The following is a 19,432-nucleotide window of genomic DNA, read 5'->3' on the forward strand; positions in this document are numbered from 1 at the left end:
CCTTTCCAAAACAACTCCCTGAAAACCAGAGGGACAAGCGACACACACAGGTTATCCCATCAAGGTCACTTTATTGACACAACAACGGACCAGACAGGCACACGGACAGATACAGGGGCGCGTTAGCTGCTCTGTGGTAGCTTCCTTCTATCCAAGCATGATATGTGTAGCTTCTTCAGTGGGGTGAGGAGGTGAACACGCCTCAATCCACTTCCCCACTTAGCATCTGCACGAGGTGGGAAGGGACACCGTGGAGAAAAGAAGGGGGTGATCGTAAGCTGTGTGGAAAGAGCAGAGCAGGAATTAGCATCACTGGCTAGTGGGTAGGGCGAGGCAAACAGATTCATCCAGGTAAGCACACTCAAGCATCCCTCCTCCATTTTGTAAGCACGGTTCCTGCACATTCAGTCTTGCTTCGGACCACGAGGCTCTGTTCCTGACAACCAGGTCCAACACGAAACATACACAGCTGTCTCCCTCTCCACCCCAGCCCAAATTCTAGTCACCCAGCAACTCCATCCCAGACTGCCACAGCCCCCATCACCAGGCTGCTTTCTCCACCCTCCAAATTGCAGTCGTTTCCAGATTTATAAAGGAATTCCGTTTTCTGCCTTGAAATCCAAATAACTGCTTGTTCCTCTTCACCCAGCATGGTGTGTTCCGTGTTACTCACCTCTTCCAGGTGTTGGCAGTTGTGGCAATAAGATTACTGCGGCGCTGTGGGGGGGGGGGGAGAAGAAGAGAGGAGAGGAACAGAGTATCAAGCGTTTTGGCAGACACATTTTTACTCTCTGTGAATGAGAAGGGATTGTGTTTTCCACTTCCACCAATCCCACTTGCCTATGCATGCATGCGGGAAATAAGTATGGAGTCCTCCTTTCTGCACTTCTAAGCAAACATCTTCCTGCAGAGGCTGTTGAACTTTAACTCCCATCAGCCAACAGGCATGGATGATGGGAGCTAAAGCCCAAGAACATGTGAAGGAACACATATCCCTCACCCTATAGGTACACGTGAAATTGTCAGGTTTAAACCTGGCAGTCTATATAACAACTGCAACTTCTACCCATTTTAGGGATTGGGGTGAGCTTATGGGATGGCTGAGAGAAAGCTTCCCTTCACAAATCAGGGTTCTTGAACACTGCTGTTCAAGTTTCAGTTTCCGAAACAGATCCTGGGACTAAAGCTCTCCCATCCTCTCCTCTGTGCTGCACCATCCCTAGGCTGGGTATGTCGTTATTTTTAAAACAACGGCAAGAAAAAGGAATCTGAGCAATGACAACCCATTTCCCTTTCATGCTGCAGTCACCTTTGACCTCCAGCTTGCAGTCCACTATGGCCTCCCCCAGTTCATTGACGGCCTTGCAGGAGTAAGTGGCGCTGTCAAAAGGGCTCGGCTTGCGGATGTTGAGGGTCAGCACTCCCTGGTTGTTTTTCTGCAGGAACTTTGGGTCCCCGCTGATGTCCATTTTGTTCTTCATCCAGATTATTTTGGGCTGGGAACAGACAAAGGGCGAGAAGAGATTAAAAGGAATCCAGATGAAAGGAATCCTGATCACCACACACGCCGTTCTAAAACACCTTGTCATATATCAAATTGTACTGCCTCATACGCTCAAAGGGGAAACAGTTGCAACCAAAATTGCGTGCAAAAAATCCCCAACCTATCAGTTTTAAGCATTAGCATTGAAAAGGATTTCAACCTTTTATCCCTGAAAATGAAGGTTTGTCACCCATGTGCTTAAAAAAAACAAAAAAAGTGTGCCAGATTCCAGGTGTCTTTCCAGAGTTCAATATATAAAAAGAGTTCATATTTCAGCTTGACAATGCATCCCATCTGTAGTAGATCAAGGCTAGACCAACCTCTGCTTAGAAACCGCCAAGGAAGGAGAGTCCACAACCATTTCCACCATCAAACAGCTCTTACTGTCAGAAAGTTCTTCCTGATGTTTAGTGGGAATCTCCTTTCTTGTATCCTGAAGCCGTTGGGTTTGAGTCCTAGCCTCCAAAGCAGGAGAAAACAAGCTTGCTGCATCTTCTACGTGACAGCCCTTAAGATATTTGAAGATGGCTATCATATCTCCTCTTTTCCAGGCTAAACATACCCAACTTCCTCAACCGTTCCTCAGAAGGCTTGGTTTCCAGACCTTTGATCATCTTGGTTGCCCTCCTCTGCACACATTCCACCATGTCTATATCCTGAAACTGTGGTGCCCAGAACTGGACATAGTATTCCAGATGCGGTCTGCCCAATGTTTTATTGAGCATTGTGATTCATTTGCAGGGTGGTCATAGGACATTAAGCACTCATTCTGATTTGCTTGCAGGGGGCTCACGTGCCTTCCTATTAAACATTCATTCCTTTCACGCCTTTCAGTGCATTTCTGCATTGCTTTTCCAAACTGCAAAAAAACTGGGCTTTTTTAAAGTGGATTTGTTGCTCCAGGGCAGCACTTTAATCCACTTTAACTGTGCAAACCTCAAAGTTCCTGTATGTGCTAGATTTCCTCCCACAAATTACTGACTGACACGCTGGAGGAACTCTTGGAGAAAATCAATTAAAACATGCCAGCAGAAGGGGGGGTGGTAGCAGTTGAGAGAAGGCTTAATCACCTCCCTCACAACACACTAATTATCACTGGTGGTACCTTGTCACCCTCCTTATGTGGAACAAAAAAAATGAATGGCTGGAGGCAGGGTGGGGGGGAAAGCACAGGCATGTTTACTTTAATTAAATTAGCAGCATCTTCAAAATCATATTCACAGTATCTGACAATTATTGAGGCGTTGGTGTGTGTTGCTATTAAGAAAAATCCACCGTTTTAATACTGGTTATAATTTACTGAATCTAAGGTTGTTTTCTCTTATTTGTAGCAACACTTTTTTTTAAAAAAAAAGCCCAACATTTTGGAAGTACCATCCTTAGTCCACTGTTCACTTTCCCCACTTTCTTCATGCTTTCCCCTCCTCCAGTTATCTCACATCCCTCTCAGCGCCACATTCCTAGTTTTTTGATAGGAGCCACTCCAAACAACTCGACATCATCCCTTTCTGCCTCCTCACTCAGCACTTACTTTAGGAAATCCTCTCACAGCACAGTTCAAGGCAGTGGTATACCCAGCCACGACTGTCCGGTCTACCAGTGGCGTCATGAACACAGGGGCATGGCTGAAGTCGTGTTCCTTGTAGTTTAGCTGTTTACAGATTATTCCTGAAAGGGAAGGGGGTGGGGAGGGAAACAGCAAATCCATCAGCGGATCTTAGGGATGGGCAAATTGGGATGCAAGGCCTACTATACGCACAGACCCGGGAGTAAATCATAGAACTGGAGAGTTGGAAGGGATCCCAAAAATCATCTGGGAATCTCAACTAAAGCATCCATGACAGACGGCCATCCAGCCTCTGCTAGAAGGAAAGCCTCTCGAGGGAGACTGTCGAACAGCTCTTAATGTCCCGTTGAAGCTTTCTGTAAACTGCTTTGAGGATTTTTACAATCAAGCAGTGTGTATGAAATAAAACAAACTCAACGGGGTTTACTTCTCAGGCAGACATGCATAGGATTGCATTGCCAGCTAATTTCTAGTCTGCGTCATTCTCACGTGTGTTGGCTTTCGTGTTTTTGGGTACTAAACTGCCAATGGCAGTTGCATGAAAATTCGCATTTAAATATGCATTCATGAATATATTATTTTCCCTCATAATCTGGTGACTCGTAATCTGGTGAACCAGGTTCACTTCCCCGCTCCTCCACATGCAACTGCTGGGTGACCTTGGGCTAGTCACACTTCTCTGAAGTCTCTCAGCCCCACTCACCTCACAGAGTGTTTGTTGTGGGGAGGAAGGGAAAGGAGAATGTTAGCCACTTTGAGACTCCTTAGGGTAGTGATAAAGCGGGATATCAAATCCAAACTACTCAAAATATTATTATTATTATTATTATTATTATTATTATTATTATTATTATTATTATTAACATTTGTTAGTCACTTTATCTTGCCCAAGGCAACCCAGAGCGATTTACGACCAAAACATCTAGCCAGTATGCATTGCATGAAGTAGCCCAGGTTTCAATCCTATACAGACTTAACCTGGGATAAGTCCCGTCTCCAGCTGGCCCCGAACCACAACTCCCATCACCCCTAGCCAGCAGGACCAGTGGTCAGGGACGATGGGAACCGCAGTACAAAAACAGCTAGAGCCCAGAGCCCGGAAAGCCCTGGTTCGATTGAATATTTCTCCTCAAAATATGCATCTTAATGTCTTTTGGTGCCTTTTTTATGAGCCAAGAACTGCACCAGAGCATTCAGAAGCGTGAAAGCCAGAAGATAACGAAGTTCCCTTCTGTGCATTAGCCTGGAAGGTGCAGACCACAGCCCCTTCTGCTAAGCCCTGGTCGTCCCATTCCCAGACCGCTAGAGCAATTGCCAGCCACCATCTGGTTCCACCGCATTTACCAGATTTCTGAATGTTGGCGGTGTTTTTGGAGACCCCGGGAGCTTCGCTAAGCCCACAGATGTTCTCGCTGTAGACTCGGAAGTAGTATTCGTTGCCGATGATGAGGTCAGACACCGTGCAGCGGGTGAGGCGGTTGTGCTCGTATACTGTGAACCACTCCTGCGGAAGGAGAGCAGGGACGGTCAGAGAAATACCGTATTTTTTGCTCCATAGGGCGCACCTGACCATAAAGGTAAAGGTAAAGGTACCCCTGCCCTTACGGGCCAGTCGTGTCCGACTCTAGGGTTGTGCGCCCATCTCACTTAAGAGGCCGGGGGCCAGCGCTGTCCGGAGACACTTCCAGGTCACGTGGCCAGCGTGACGAAGCTGCTCTGGTGAGCCAGCACCAGCGCAGCACACGGAAACGCCGTTTACCTTCCCGCTATAAAGCGGTACCTATTTATCTACTTGCACTTAGGGGTGCTTTCGAACTGCTAGGTGGGCAGGAGCTGGGACCGAAAGACGGGAGCTCACCCCGCAGTGGGGATTCGAACCACCGACCATACAATCGGCAAGTCCTAGGCACTGAGGTTTTACCCACAGCGCCACCCGCGTCCCCTCGCACCTGACCATAGGGCACACCTAGTTTTCAGAGGGGGAAATCAAGGGGGGGGGAAATATGATTTCCCCCCCCCAGCTCTGGGAGCAGCAGGGCTTTTCCTGCCTGCCTCCCCCCTGCATTCGCTCCATAGGATACACATTTTCCCTTGCCTTTTAGGAGGGAAAAAGTGTGTCCTATAGAGTGAAAAATACGGTAGCTGCAGGGGAGGGAGGATCTGAGCCACAGATGCCCCCCCCTCAAAACAACAGAGAGGTGTGCAGGGTCCACAGAGAGGGAAGGAGTAGATGCTCAAGAAGTGGGAAGAGAGGCGATGTAGGAATGAGGCTCCCTGGTTGTGCATAAGTGCTTGATGCCATTTTGGCAGTAGGCAAGGGAATGGTGTTCTTTTTTATTTTAAAAAAACCAGCCCAGCTTTTCTGTTTTATGCACTATTTTATCTGGCTGAAAATTTCTCTTGCTGTTGTTGTTTTTTACATGCTGTTTTCTGTGCTGTACTTCTACAAATCTGTCATTTGGGTTTTTATTTTTACTCTGAAAGCTTGTAGCCTAAAATAGGAGGATATAAATCACACACACACACACACACACACATATGGAGGTAACTACATCATGTCCTCCAGAAACAAGATCTGTGCTCCTTTGATGCCGCTCTTGTAGCAGGAACTGCTGCCTGGTCTTCCTGCTGTGAATTTTGCCACTGGCAAAATGTGAATCTTCACAGTGGTAAGAGAAGTTCTCTTTCTCTTTCTTTCTCTCTCTGATAGTGTCAGCAGTAAATGAGCAATCTGAGCATGTTTTTATGAACTTATTCTGACTGAATTGGGGTCACTAACTTAGGATGGGAGGCTGCTTCCCTTTTGCACAACTATTCAGAGTATCCATTTGTCGCAAGTGTTTTTATACTAACCAACACACAAAAGCAAGCCGCAGGGTCTAAAACCGCACTGACGGCTGGGCACGCACCGTATATTTAAAGCATGTTTAAAGCACACAGGTTACCCCACCTCAGGAATCCTGGGAACCATAGTTTGTGAAGGGTGCTGGGAGTTGTAGCTCCATGAGGGGCAAAACTACAGTTCCCGGGTTCTTTGGAGAGAGTTGTGTGCTTTAGATGCATAACACAGCCTAAAGAACTCATGGGGGGAAATGTTTAAAGCATTTGGCCCTGTCAAAAAGGATTCTAAGACCAGCACCGAGCAAATATTTCTAGGGAGAGCATTCTGCAAGTGGTGTGCTGTCACCAAAAAGTTCTTACCTCCGGTCACCTATCAGCTCAGATGGCAGGGGCACCTGTAGGAGGCCCACTACAGAAGATCTGCATGTGCAGGTAAGTCCACCAAGACAGGTGGTCCTTCAAGTACCCTGACCCTATCTTATGAAGGGCTTTAAAGACCAGTGTTTTTGGTTTTTTTAAAAAAATGTATTTTTATTAAAGATTTTCTTGGTTTACAAAAGTATGTGCAATGCCTCTCTCTTTTTTCTTCTTCTCCAAGTTACATTTTTTACAGATCAGTTTCATTTGTTGAGACATTAGGAAGAAAAGGGGGAAAGAGGTGGAGGGGGGAAGGTAAGTGGGGGTGGGGTCAGGTGGTGATGTTTCTATTATACTTAATATATACGGGGTTTTGTGTCAGCGCCGCTTGTGCAGGTTCACTTGTGTTTCTTTGTTGGTGAGAGAGGTTGGGCTTGGCCTAGGGTGTGGTTGTTTGTTTGTGAATGGCTGTGGTGATCTTTGTTTTCGTGGGTGGGTGTTTTAGATCAGGTTAGCCATATTGATTTGTATGCTGTTGGTGGATTTTTGTCATTGTCTTGTTGGGCTGTGTATGTGATAAAGGGGAGCCATACCAGGGTGAAGGCGTCTTCTTCTATTTGTCCCCGTGTCAGTTTCAGTTTATTGGCTATTTTTTCTAGTAAGGCTGTTTCCCATACTATTTGCTACCATTGGTCCATGCTTACTCCTGACAGGTAAAGACCAGCGTTTCTGAGCAGGTCCTGGAAATGGACTGGAAGCCATTGAAGTCATTGTCATTAATGGACCTAGTTAACTCTACTAGTTGATTTCAATGGATCTTCCCTGAGTAGGACTAGCACTGCATACAACCCACAATGTCCTGCCTCAGTTAGTCTCTTGCAACGTTGCAAGGTAGCCGCTGGCACACGTTCTCAGCGAGAGCCAGGGGAAAACCCAAGCCCATTACTAGACTTTGATTCATCATTACTAGAAGCAGAAGCCCAATAGTGAAAGGGAACCTTACCATGGTCTTTTTGTCAGCTTTTTGGATGGAGTAGCCCGTAATCTCCGAATTCCCATCGTCCTTGGGAGGTTCCCACTCTACTAAGGCATTGAAGCCCCACACTTCCTTCACCATCACGTTGTGTGCTGGACCCGGTTTCTCTGCAGAAGGAATGGGAAACAACAAGGGCTGCTGCATCACTATGGATAAACAGGGAATGGTCCCTTAGCCAAAACAGTGTAAGCAAAGGTTCCCTGCAATTGCTAAAATGATGTAAAGAAATACAATAGACCCAGCAGCTCTCTAAAAAAGGTAAAGGTAAAGGGACCCCTGACCATTAGGTCCAGTCGGGGCAGACTCTGGGGTTGTGGCACTCATCTTGCTTTATTGGCCAAGGGAGCCAGTGTACAGCTTCCGGGTCATGTCGCCAGCATGACTAAGTCGCTTCTGGCGAACCAGAGCAGCACACGGAAACGCCGGTTACCTTCCCGCCGGAACAGTTCCTATTTATCTACTTGCACTTTGAAGTGTTTTCAAACTGCTAGGTTGGCAGGAGCAGGGACCAAGCAACGGGAGCTCACCCTGTCGTGGGGATTCGAACCACTGACCTTCTGATCAGCAGGTCCTAGGCTCTGTGGTTTAACCCATAGTGCCAACCGCGTCCCTAGCAGCTCTCTAGACCATATTAAATTATCAGATTATCCTCCACCAGGGCCAGGGCCTTCTCAGTGATGGCTCCGACCTGGTAGAATGCTCTGTCCCATGAGACCAGGGCCCTGCAGGATTCCTTTTGCAGGGCCTGTAAGACAGAGCTATTCCACCTGGCTCTCAATTTGAACTTAGCCTGATCTTTTATTCCCCTTCCTTCCCTCCCCCTCCCCTTTTTATGAAGATTACCCACTCTGGGATTCCACAGCTAATTCTCCCCTGGTCTCCTCACTGGCCCAAACAGGACTAACTTAGCCAGCTAGTCCTGGTGATCATCTAATGTTTATTGGATGAATTTCCTACTAAATTGATTTTTGAATTCTGAATTTATTGTTGTTCACATTTTATTCTGTATTTTATGCTGTTTTTTGTTGCATCAATTAAGTGTTTTAAATTTGTTGTTAGCTGCCCTGAGCCCAGTTTTCTGAACAGGGAATTGCAGGGTATAAATAAAAATAAATTAAAAATTGTTGTTGTTGTTAAATGGGGATAGCATGAGTGAATCATTGAATCTTCTGTAACCTGCTAAAATGCTTTCAGCAGGCTTTGGGGCAAAAGTCCAGGGCTCCACTCAGCAGACCGAGCAAATCCAGCAAGGCCTGCTTGTCACATTTCAAAGTTAAGTAGATAATACACAATATCATCACAGTGGGTGGCGCTGTGGGTTAAACCACAGAGCCTAGGACTTGCCAATCAGAAGGTCGGCGGTTCGAATCCCCGCGACGGGGTGAGCTCCCATTGCTTGGTCCCTGCTCCTGCCAACCTAGCAGTTCGAAAGCACGTCAAAGTGCAAGTAGATAAATAGGTACCGCTCCAGCGGGAAGGTATACAGCATTTCCGTGCGCCAGAAGCGGCTTAGTCATGCTGGCCACATGACCCAGAAGCTGTACGCCGCTCCCTTGGCCAATAAAGCGAGAGGAGCGCCACAACCCCAGAGTCGGCCACGACTGGACCTAATGGTAAGGGGTCCCTGTACCTTTACCTATCATCTCAAGAGAGGAGCCCATTAAGAACGGTAAGACAATAGCCTGAAACGACCCAAAGGCTGAAACGTCATTGCACCCCTGCCTGAAACGGATGCAGGAAGCAGCTAATTCAATACATGGTCGATACATGCAACACAAACACAGAGAGACCCAGCCCTGTCCGCTGGTGCTGGGAAGGTGGGGTGGGGTGGGCCGGAGGGCAGATCTGCGACTAGCACCTTCTCCAGCGTGCTCCACTTTCAAAGGCAGGTTCCCAGAAGGCTCTTGGAAGATGCTAAATTTCACTTCAAACATTCCGCCAGCCAAATCGGGATTAGAGGAGGCGGCTGATCAGAAAGTGCCCATGTCTGGGGAGGGCGAGGGAGGGGGGGCCTTTTTCGCTGGTGTCGGGAGAGGTGACATCTGGCTTAAACCATCAGGGAGAAGCTTAAATATAGAATGGAAGAACATGATATCTCCCCTCTTAGCACGGGGGAAGGGTGGGAGCTGATAAGAGATGGTGACACAGGCAGAGAGGGAGGAGGAGGGGGTGGGGAAGGGGTACCAGGCACCAAGGAGGTCAGGATGGAGGGGGAGGGGCGAGGGGCGGTAAGAGAGAAGTTGTGGACACCAAGTTTGTCTCCCAATGGAAGGGGGAGAATTAAAAGGTAAAGGGACCCCTGTGGCCGACTCTGGGGTTGCGGCGCTCATCTCACTTTACTGGCCGTGGGAGCCAGCGTACAGCTTCCGGGTCATGTGGCCAGCATGACTAAGCTGCTTCTGGAGAACCAGAGCAGCGCACGGAAAAGCTGTTTACCTTCCCTTTACCTTTTAAATTATGGTGCTGGAGGAGACTTTTGAGAGTCCCATGGACTGCAATAAGATCAAACCTATCCATTCTGGAGGAAATCAGCCCTGAGTGCTCACTGGAAGGACAGATCGTGAAGCTGAGGCTCCAATACTTTGGCCACCTCATGAGAAGAGAAGACTCCCTGGAAAAGACCCTGATGTTGGGAAAGATGGAGGGCACAAGGAGAAGGGGGCGACAGGACGAGATGGTTGGATAGTGTTCTCGAAGCTACCAGCATGAGTTTGACCAAACTGCGGGAGGCAGTGGAAGACAGGAGTGCCTGGCGTGCTCTGGTCCATGAGGTCACGAAGAGTTGGACACGACTAAACGACTAAACAACAACAACAAAGCACAGACATTTTTGTACACATTCCTTGGCAGGAGAGCTGCAGGAAAGGGTGGGTTTTTGAAGGACGGCCGTGTTTCGGTTTGTACATTGTTTCAGAATGGGGTCTGTTGGGATGTTTGCTTTTAAATGCAAACTGGATCCAATTATTTTCTCCTCTCCCTAGACAGAACCCCAGTGGGGCAGATGCCAGGAGGCAGCTGCCAGCCCAGCCAGACGAGGAGGTGCCTTGCTTCCATGGGCAGCATCTTCTGAGGTTGCTGCGCAGCTGGCTGAAGGCTGCCTAGTGCCCTGCCAACCCTCCTGTCTCTCTCGCAGGCCTGGGAGTTGAGAGTATCTAGGTCTCCCACGGGGAGAGAGGAGACTGATGGAGCAGGCCTGGATTAAAGCTTGTTAACAATTTAGCAGCTGCAGCGAGAAGGAAGGGGGAAGGGAGGGGGGGAGAACAGAGACTGCGCCCACCCCTTGCTTCCCTCTAAGTTGCCAGGCCATCTTCCAGCCGCCCTTGGACAGTAGAGCTGAAGCGAAGGAAACTCTCGCCTCTGGGCTTTGGGTTTAGGGCCACTGGTTGCCTGCACCTCTTGCCTTCCAGGAATAATAATAACAATAATAATTTATTATTTATACCCCGCCCATCTGGCTGGGTTTCCCCAGCCACTCTGGGCAGCTTCCAACACAATATTAAAATAAAGTAATGCATGAAACATTAAAAGCTTCCCTAAACAGGGTTGCCTTCAGATGTCGTCTAAAAGTCTGGTAGTTGTTGTTCTCCTTGACATCTGGTGGAAGGGCGTTCCACAGGGCGGGTGCCACTACCGAGAAGGCCCTCTGCCTGGTTCCCTGTAACTTGGCTTGTCGCAGGGAGGGGATATTATAATGGAATTATATTATATAATGGAATGGTAAAGACCAGCTCAGCCCCACCCATTGGCCAGATAAGGGAAGAGCAGAACAGCTGTTCGATTGCTTGCTTCCCTCTTCCTTCCCTGCTCCTTTCGCCAGTCGATTGTGAGCCTGTGGGCAGGAGTTGGCTCCACACATTTAAAGCACATGCCTTTCCCCTGAAGAATCCTGGGAACTGCCATTTTGCTCCCCAGCACCTTTTAACAAACCACTGTCCCCAGGAGGTGTTGAAGTCATGGGCTTTACTTGTACGGTGTGCGCACACTCCTTTTGAATGTCTGCACAACACTTAGAAAATGTTAGGCCTTTTGTAAGTGTTTCTTCATCTCCCTCTCTGACTATCTGCACCAAGGCGAGAGTGGACCTCACCAAAGACAAAATAAAGATTATCTGTTACAAGATTCGCACGTTGAGCTGGGTGGGGTGTTGAACTAGACCAATGGTTCCCAAGTAGCTAAGCACCCCTTGTGTTTCAAAAACCAAACCGTCGACCCCTTACTTTTGAAAATTTTGATATCTCTACAATATCATTAGACCTTTAAAGCCCTAAACAGCCTCAGCCCAGTATACCTGAAGGAGCGGAGCCACCCCCGTCGTTCAGCCCGGACACTGAGGTCCAGTGCCGAGGGCATTCTGGCGGTTCCTTCCCTGTGAGAAGTGAGGTTACAGGGAACCAGGCAGAGGGCCTTCTCAATAGTGGCGCCCGCCCTGTGGAACTCCCATCAGATTTCAAGGAAATTAACAACTGACTTTTAGAAGACATCTGGACGCAGCCCTGTTTAAGAAAGTTTTTAATGTTTGATGTTTTAGCACTTTTAAAATTATTATTAATATTCTGTTGGGAGCAGCCCAAAGTGGCTGGGGAAGCCCAGCCAGATGGGCAGTGTATAAATAAAGAATAGTAATTATTATTATTATTATTTTATGGTAGTTTTTGTTATGTGTATGGTGCCACGGACCTCTTGGGTGGGTTACACAGGCCCTCTAGGGTCTGTGAACCAACAATTTGGGTACCACCGAAATAGACGTCGATTGATTGACGCAACTAGATGACCGCCAATGTCCTTTCAGCTCTAAAACCACATGATTCTAAGAGAACTTGAGACAACACACACACACATCCCCCTCTACATAGTCTCCCCCATATTCACCTACCCCGGCTGCACCCCCAAAACATGGTTAGCTTTTTTAAAAAATGTAAATTTGCTGTTGCAACAATGAAATCTCAAAGGAAGGCCGGTCCTCCTTACCAACAACCCGGATCTTGATGATAGCCTTGTCCTCCATGTTTTCAATCTTAACCGAGAGTTCGTAGAAGCCCGAGTGGTGCCGTTGAGCTTTGCGTATGAAGAGGATGGTGTCCAAGTCGGAGGTGCGGACATTGATCTCTTTGGGGTCCAGAGGCTTCCCATCCTTTGACCAGGTGACTACAGGGCGGGGTTTACCCTGGAGATGATCAAATGCTTGGCATTGCCACAGAGGCCTTCATTCTAGCGGCATCCCTTCCACCCAGCCTGCCCCACTTCTCCCCACATTTTGCTCCAGAGCTGGAAGCTTTTCCCAGCTGAGTTCTTGGTTGGCGCATGAATAGTTTTATGCAGGCATAGCCAAACTCGGCCCTCCAGATGTTTTGGGAGTACAACTCCCATCACCCCTAGCTAACAGGACCAGTGGTCAGGGGTGATGGGAGTTGTAGTCCCAAAACATCTGGAGGGCCGAGTTTGCCTATGCCTGGTTTTATGTGTCTAAAAATCAATAAATAAAAGGAAGTTGTGTTTGTCCATAAGGGGAGGAAGTTCAAAACCCACAGCTGGCAAACCTTTTACAGTTGTACCTTGGAAGTCGAATGGAATCCGTTCTGGAAGTCCGTTTGACTTCCAAAAGGTTCAAAAACCAAAGTGCGGTTTCTGATTGGCTGCAGGAAGCTCCTGCAGGCATTCGGAAGCCACAGAAGCCCCGTCGGACGTTCAGGTTCTGAAGAACATTTGCAAACCAGAACACCCTCTCCTGGGTTTGCGGTGTTTGGGAGGCAAAACGTCCGAGTACCAAGGCGTTCGGGATCCAAGGTATGGCTGTATTAGGAGTGCCAACCAAAACGTCACCTAAAAAATGAGTTGCTTTCGGACTTCTCCTGCACTCTTCAACGAGGAAAGACCCCGCAAAATATGAGGAAAATAAACTGGCAGGATGTTGTAGGCATACATTCTGCATTTGGGCTTGTTCCCGAATTGGAGACTGCAGGGGGAATGAGTCTGCAAACACTGCAGTTGGATGGAATATTCCTAGGATGCTGGGATGTGGGGGTTCTGGCTGTTTTCCAAAAACAAAGTTTTTCAGTTGCTTGGGGCAACCTTCTTTCAGTAGGCAGGTTTGCAGGCTAATGGGGCTGACGCTTCCTCAATGGGAGATCATGGTTGGGAAATACAGTGGTACCTCGGGTTACATACGCTTCAGGTTACCTACGCTTCAGGTTAAAGACTCTGCTAGCCCAGAAATAGTGCTTCAGGTTAAGAACTTTGCTTCAGGATGAGAACAGAAATTGTGCTCTGGGGGTGCGGCAGCTAAAGTGGTGCTTCAGGTTAAGAACAGTTTCAGGTTAAGTATGGGCCTCTGGAATGAATTAAGTACTTAACCTGAGGTACCACTGTATCTGGAGAGCTTTCAGAGGTTAGCCATCAACGCTCAGAGGAGAGTTTTGACAAACCCAGACACAGCACTGAGAGGAAGGGCTGACAGAAAGACTGTGTAGGTAAGTGTTTGCTTGCTTGCTTGCTTGCTTGCTTAAAACTGTGATAGGAACATGAAGAACCTGGATGAGGAAGGGCTTCAAGTGAAACTTCAAACCTCCCTCAATGTTCTTCTGGGTAAACATGAATTCCAGGGTGGGTGGAATCCCCAAAGCCAGCTGCTCACCTGGAATGGGATCACCAAGTTGACCTGTTCTCCAACTCTCCTGATGTACGTCGTCCGGAGCTGGCGAGGAAGGCGGATCTTGGGCTGCTCTATAAGGCGAGAGAGAAAGCAAGTGGGTCAGCATGAAATTTGCATAAGATGGCAGGTGGTTGGGATCCAGACTTTCCAAAGTCAGTTTAGGCACATATTGGGTTGGATCTAGATTAATGTGTTGTACTTAAGAGCAGACCTACTGAAATAAATGGGATGACTTTAAGACAACTAAGTTCAGTCTTACTGATTTCAGTGGGTATATATTGAGTATAACCCCCCTTTACCTGGGAGTAGGCCCTATTGAATTCAATAGGACTTACTTCTCATCAGGCATGGTTAGGATTGTGCTGTAAGTCTACACTCAAATCCTTCAGTGTTTTAAGTTTATAAATTGGCAACGTCCTTTAACATTCCAGCCTTAAATCCAGTTCTCCCTATTTCTGCAGCAATTTGCGGTTTTTAAATCCTCTCAAAAATTCTTCAGCATTTCAGTTTGAATTTCTCCTACTAAACACATTTACATGTACCCCCCTTTTTTTGCAAGCCATTTCTCCTAATTCTTGTATACTATTTTCATGGCTATAATAACTTCCATGCACACTTTCAGCTAACATGTGCGTTTTGTAAACTGTGGTAGGATAGTCGCATTGCAAAATATGGCTAAGTACGAATTCCGAAGGACGGCTGCACGTCAGTTCTTATTTGGTTTCGGAAACTGCAAATTTGACAGATCCACCTCTAAATGCCAACGGAATCAAGTTTCTCTCCTCTTCCTAATTCCTAGCGACCTGGAGCAACAAGCACATCTAGCCCACGGACATCTTCTCAGTCTGGCTCTCCAAGAACCTTTGGAGGAGGGAAACTAGAAGCTCTTGTATGTTCTGCCTCTGCAGGCTCCCTTTATAAGGCAGCAAGGCCCAGGGGACCGGGTAGGGACACTGAGGGAGCTCAGGGTTCACAGCTCAAGAAATACAACTTGACTCACGGACAATCTCTCGGATAGTGACCGGCTGCGCAAGGGTGGCTGGTAAACTCTTGCCAGCGATGTTGACCGCAATGACCCGGAACAAAAGCTTCTCCCCTGTAGGAAGTCCCTTAGCGGTGTAGCCACAGCGTTCGACCAGCTCTGTGTTGGCAGCTACCCATTCGTCGGCTGGGAGCAGAGAACACAAGGTTAGAGGGTGTTGGATGACAGGAGCGAGCCAGCAATAAATCACACTGTGTAAATTGGAGTTAACTCTTTATTAGCCAAAAAAATCCCAGGATGTGGACAGGAGTGCCAGGCCTAATAAGCCCAGCAACTCATGTCTGGTAGGTCTTGCCTCCATGAAACAGTTGCTGAGATTGAAGGTCCATCCCTCCCCACAGCTCCCTAAGTCCCCTTCTTTCCAGGGTTTCCCCCAAGCAATTTGAGACTACGCCTATGTAAAGCTAACTTATCCTCCACCCTTTTCATGCCTCTCCTGGTTCTGGGAGACAAGTGGGGAGGGGATATTGTAACAGCAGGAGGGGAAAACACCCATGCCTCTTCACCAGCCAGAGTCATCTCTGCCTCTTGGCCTCTCTCCTCTCCTGTCTCTGATTCTGGAAATCTCTCTGCTACAGACTCTGCCAACTCATTGAGCCCTGTTGCCCCTTCAGCTTCTGACACCTCCTCCACCCAGTCTTCTCCCTCTGACCACCTCAACATCATCCCACCACCAACCCCAGGCTCTGAGTCCTTTCCACTGCTGAACAGCTCTTCCTGACGTTTAGCTGGAACCTCCTTTCTTGTAACTTGAAGCCATTGATTCGGGTCCTACCATCCAGAGTAGCAGAAAAGAAGCCCGGTCCATCTTCCATGTGACCGCCCTTTAGATATCTGAAGATGGCTACCATATCTCCTCTCAGTCTTCTCTTATCCAGGCCAAACATAACCCTACTCCCTCAACCATTCCTCAATAGGCTCGGTTTCCAGACCCTTGACCCCCTGATACTCACTTCCTTCCTTGCACCACTCAATGAGGTAGCCATCAATACCCCCTGCACCAATCCGGTCGGGAGCACGCCACTTCAAAGTGGCCGTGGTGTCTGTTACATCCTCCAGGGTGAGGTGGAGTGGCTCACTAGTGGGGGCTGAAGGAGGAGGGAGGAAGCAGAAGAACAATTACACATATGCACAAACACACCATTGGTCTCTCATTTATACAGACAAATCCACAACTTCCAGTTGGTCTCAAATGCCGAGAGCCTGCCATTTTGTACTTTTTGTCAATGCCTTCTTCTTCTCCTTCTCCTTCTTTTTCTCCTCCTTATTCTTCTTTTTAAAATGTAGTATAAACACCAACAACTGGGAAACACTGGCCTGCGGACGCTCCAATTGGAGAACAGCCTTTACCAAAGGCGTCGTGGGCTTTGAAGACGCTCAAACTCAGGATGAAAGTGAGAAACGTGCTAGGAGGAAGGCACGCTTGGCAAACCCTCACCGTGATCAACTCCTGCCCAGAAACCAATGTCCCCACTGTGGAAGGACGTGTGGATCCAGAATAGGCCTCCACAGTCACTTACTGACTCATTGTTAAAACCGTGTTTATGGAAGACAATCATACTCAAGCTACAAGTGATCGCCAAAGAAGGAGAAGAAGAAGAAGATTATACTCCCCTAGTTTTCAAAGATATTCATGGCATCATAAAATGCAAAGGACAAAATGATAATAAAATATATTCGGGGGGGTTTATTATTAATATTTTATTGAAAAGTTTTCAGTTATAAAGAAATAAAGTGATACAAAAGATGGGGAGGAAAGAAAAAGTCGCAAAAATGTGTAGAGAAAAAAATATGTGAATAGATCCCAAAAAATACCCTAATTCCATACATTTGTTTATAAATCTGATATTATTATCCTAATACATATGTAAATTTTAATAATAAAATATAGAGCGATCCCTTGAAAAATCACCAATATTGACATCAAAACCAGGCCCCTACAATGACATCAAGAACAGCCAGTGAAATTAAGGCATCAAATAATTACCAGCAGAAAAGAGAACAGCCAGGTAAAAGTATTTTTGAACAGCCATGTTTTTACTAGCTGCTTCAAGCAATGTGGGGAAAGGGCCTAGTGCACCACACTTGGCAAGGCACTGAACAGGCTGGGTGCCACAACTAAAAAGGCCCTGGCCCTGGTAACCACCAGCTGGGGTAAAACAATCTGCCAATTACAGTTCTCTCAATTTCTCATTTTTGGTTCTCCACATTTTGCAGCAATTTGTGATTTGTTTTATTTTTAAACCCTCATAAAAATCCACCAGCATTTCAGTGCAAATTTTTCTCCTAACATACACATTTTCATATGCAGTTTGGACTAACATACACATTTTTACAAGCAACGTAATGCATTTGTGTATATTATTTTCACCAGTGCGTTCATTTTTATGCCCACTGCCCCCTAATATATACCCTTTTGTAAACACTTTTGGGCTGCTGAGCTGCACAGCAAATTGAAGATGAGCGCGAATTTCATAGGATAAAGCCACTTCCGCCTTAAGCAGGAGGTGGGGTTGCGGGCTTCACGGCCCCTCCACGCGCTCGGCGGGTGGAGGCCAGCCCCATGCGATTGGGGGGATTCCCGGAATGGAAATAGATGGATCTGATCATTATGCTTAGAGGCAAGCCATATTCTTGAATGGAATGGGTGGTTCATTTTAAACAATACGTATTTTTCATGGAAGTTCAATTGACTGTTCAATTGTTTTTAAATTTGATTTCAGAGCTTCTGCAGAATCTTTTAAACAGGGAGCCCTAAGGGAACAGAGAGCAAAGCTTGTTTCCAGACAAAAGAGTCTTTTGCTCATGGCACAGAAGCAGAAAGAACAAGGCCAGAAAATACAAAATTATAAGAGTGCAAAAAAGGAGGCTTCACATTCAGCAAAATGTGTCTCAAGCACACATGGCTCTTGTGAACGCAGTAACACAGAAGATGATCCATCTGGGAGAAGAGCACCCTCCTCTAGGACGCGGCCGGGGATCTCCCTCTTTGCCGCTCGTCAGCTGTTCATATATTGTTTTGCAAAGTGTGAATTTGATAGATTCGGCTTCAAAACGAGACCCAAATCAAATTTCTCCTCCATCCCTACCGCCAACTAGCTTCCTTTTCTCTTTGTCAGTCACTCTGCAGGCGAGAGAAGAAGGGGCAAGACACCCAGCGGCGCAGCAATAAAATTGCTAGCACCCTTGCAAAGCTAAGCAGGGCCCAGGATGATTTCACTCACCTAAGGTAGGAAGAAGGGATTATTTGGCTTTTACAGTGGTGCCCCGCAAGACGAATGCCTCGCAAGACGGAAAACTCGCTAGACGAAAGAGTTTTCCGTTTTGGAGGTGCTTCGCAAAACGAATCTCCTATGGGCTTGCTTCACAAGACGACAATGTCTTGCGAGTTCCTGCTGGTTTCCCCCCCCCCTTTTTCTAAGCCGCTAAGCCGCTTATCAGCTGATCCGATCAGCAGATAAGCCGCTAATAGCGCTAATCCGCTAATCCGTCAATGGGCTTGCTTCGCAAGACGAGAAAACCGCTAGACGAAGAGAATCACAGAACGGATTCTTTTCGTCTTGCGAGGCACCACTGTATCCCGCACTCTTTATCATTACTCCATGGCCTCCACATTTCATACTCTTGTCTCTTTCCACCTCCTGATCAATAGCGCCCTCCCCCATAAACACACAAATTTTACTCACCAATAGGCATGAAAGGTTTGGTATTCAGGCTGGGCTGAGAGACTCCGATTGCGTTGACGGCAAAGACTCGCATCTCATACAGCACCCCCTCAATCATCTTGGTGGACTCATAGGTTGTCTCGGTGAAAACGTCGAAATTCAGCTTCATCCAACGCATGCTTCCTTTCTTCTTGCGCTCCATCAGGTACCCTGAGGCAGAAAGGGGGGAAATGAGGTCAACGGGAGGAGATACCAGCTCCCCAGAGATTGTCCACAGAATGGAAGGTGGCAGGATCCCCAAGGACGTGCTCTATGGGGAGCTGGCTTCGGGAACCGGGAACCAGGCCAACTCTTGAGTTACAAAGGTGTCTGCAAACATGAAGGCTGGCAACATCAACTCCATCATTCTTGAGGGTGACCACAGTGTCTGGAGATATGTAGGCAGCCAGGTTGGGCATCCACAGCAGTGACCAGAGGAGGAATGACCGCTGGGAGGAGCACAGAGAGAAGATACGCCATGGTGCATCTGCAGCAGCACAACCGGAAGCCTTTATCTGCCCCAGCCGCAATAAAACATGTCTCTCCCATATCAATCTCTACAGCAGATGCTGTAAGCTTCAAACAGTTTGACTTCACCACCGAAGATGCACTCCTCCATCGTTTCCCTGCCAACAACTGTCCCCACAGACAAGGGATCCCCAGTGATCCAGCAATGCCATGGGTACATAGCTG

General features: G+C 47.5%; 1 protein-coding gene across 2 annotated transcripts in view; it reads right to left on the reverse strand.

Annotated features, from left to right (window-relative positions):
• Positions 1 to 51: 51 nt before the first annotated feature.
• The window catches only part of MYBPC2 (myosin binding protein C2), a 67,304-nt gene continuing 47,923 nt past the window's right edge, over positions 52 to 19,432 (reverse strand). For both annotated transcript variants that reach the window (XM_081166099.1, XM_081166100.1), the window contains 11 exons: positions 18,722 to 18,910; positions 15,989 to 16,123; positions 14,994 to 15,161; positions 13,976 to 14,064; positions 12,313 to 12,508; positions 7,312 to 7,451; positions 4,455 to 4,614; positions 3,075 to 3,211; positions 1,310 to 1,496; positions 674 to 717; positions 52 to 278 (listed from right to left, as the gene is read on the reverse strand). In XM_081166099.1, the coding sequence (XP_081022225.1) occupies positions 707 to 717; positions 1,310 to 1,496; positions 3,075 to 3,211; positions 4,455 to 4,614; positions 7,312 to 7,451; positions 12,313 to 12,508; positions 13,976 to 14,064; positions 14,994 to 15,161; positions 15,989 to 16,123; positions 18,722 to 18,910 (1,412 nt within the window). In that variant the 3' untranslated portion in view covers positions 52 to 278; positions 674 to 706. The remainder of the gene's footprint in view (positions 279 to 673; positions 718 to 1,309; positions 1,497 to 3,074; positions 3,212 to 4,454; positions 4,615 to 7,311; positions 7,452 to 12,312; positions 12,509 to 13,975; positions 14,065 to 14,993; positions 15,162 to 15,988; positions 16,124 to 18,721; positions 18,911 to 19,432) is intronic.

Source organism: Podarcis bocagei (genome assembly GCF_964188305.1).
Source record: "Podarcis bocagei genome assembly, chromosome: 13".
NCBI classification, from domain to species: Eukaryota; Metazoa; Chordata; class Lepidosauria; order Squamata; family Lacertidae; genus Podarcis; species Podarcis bocagei.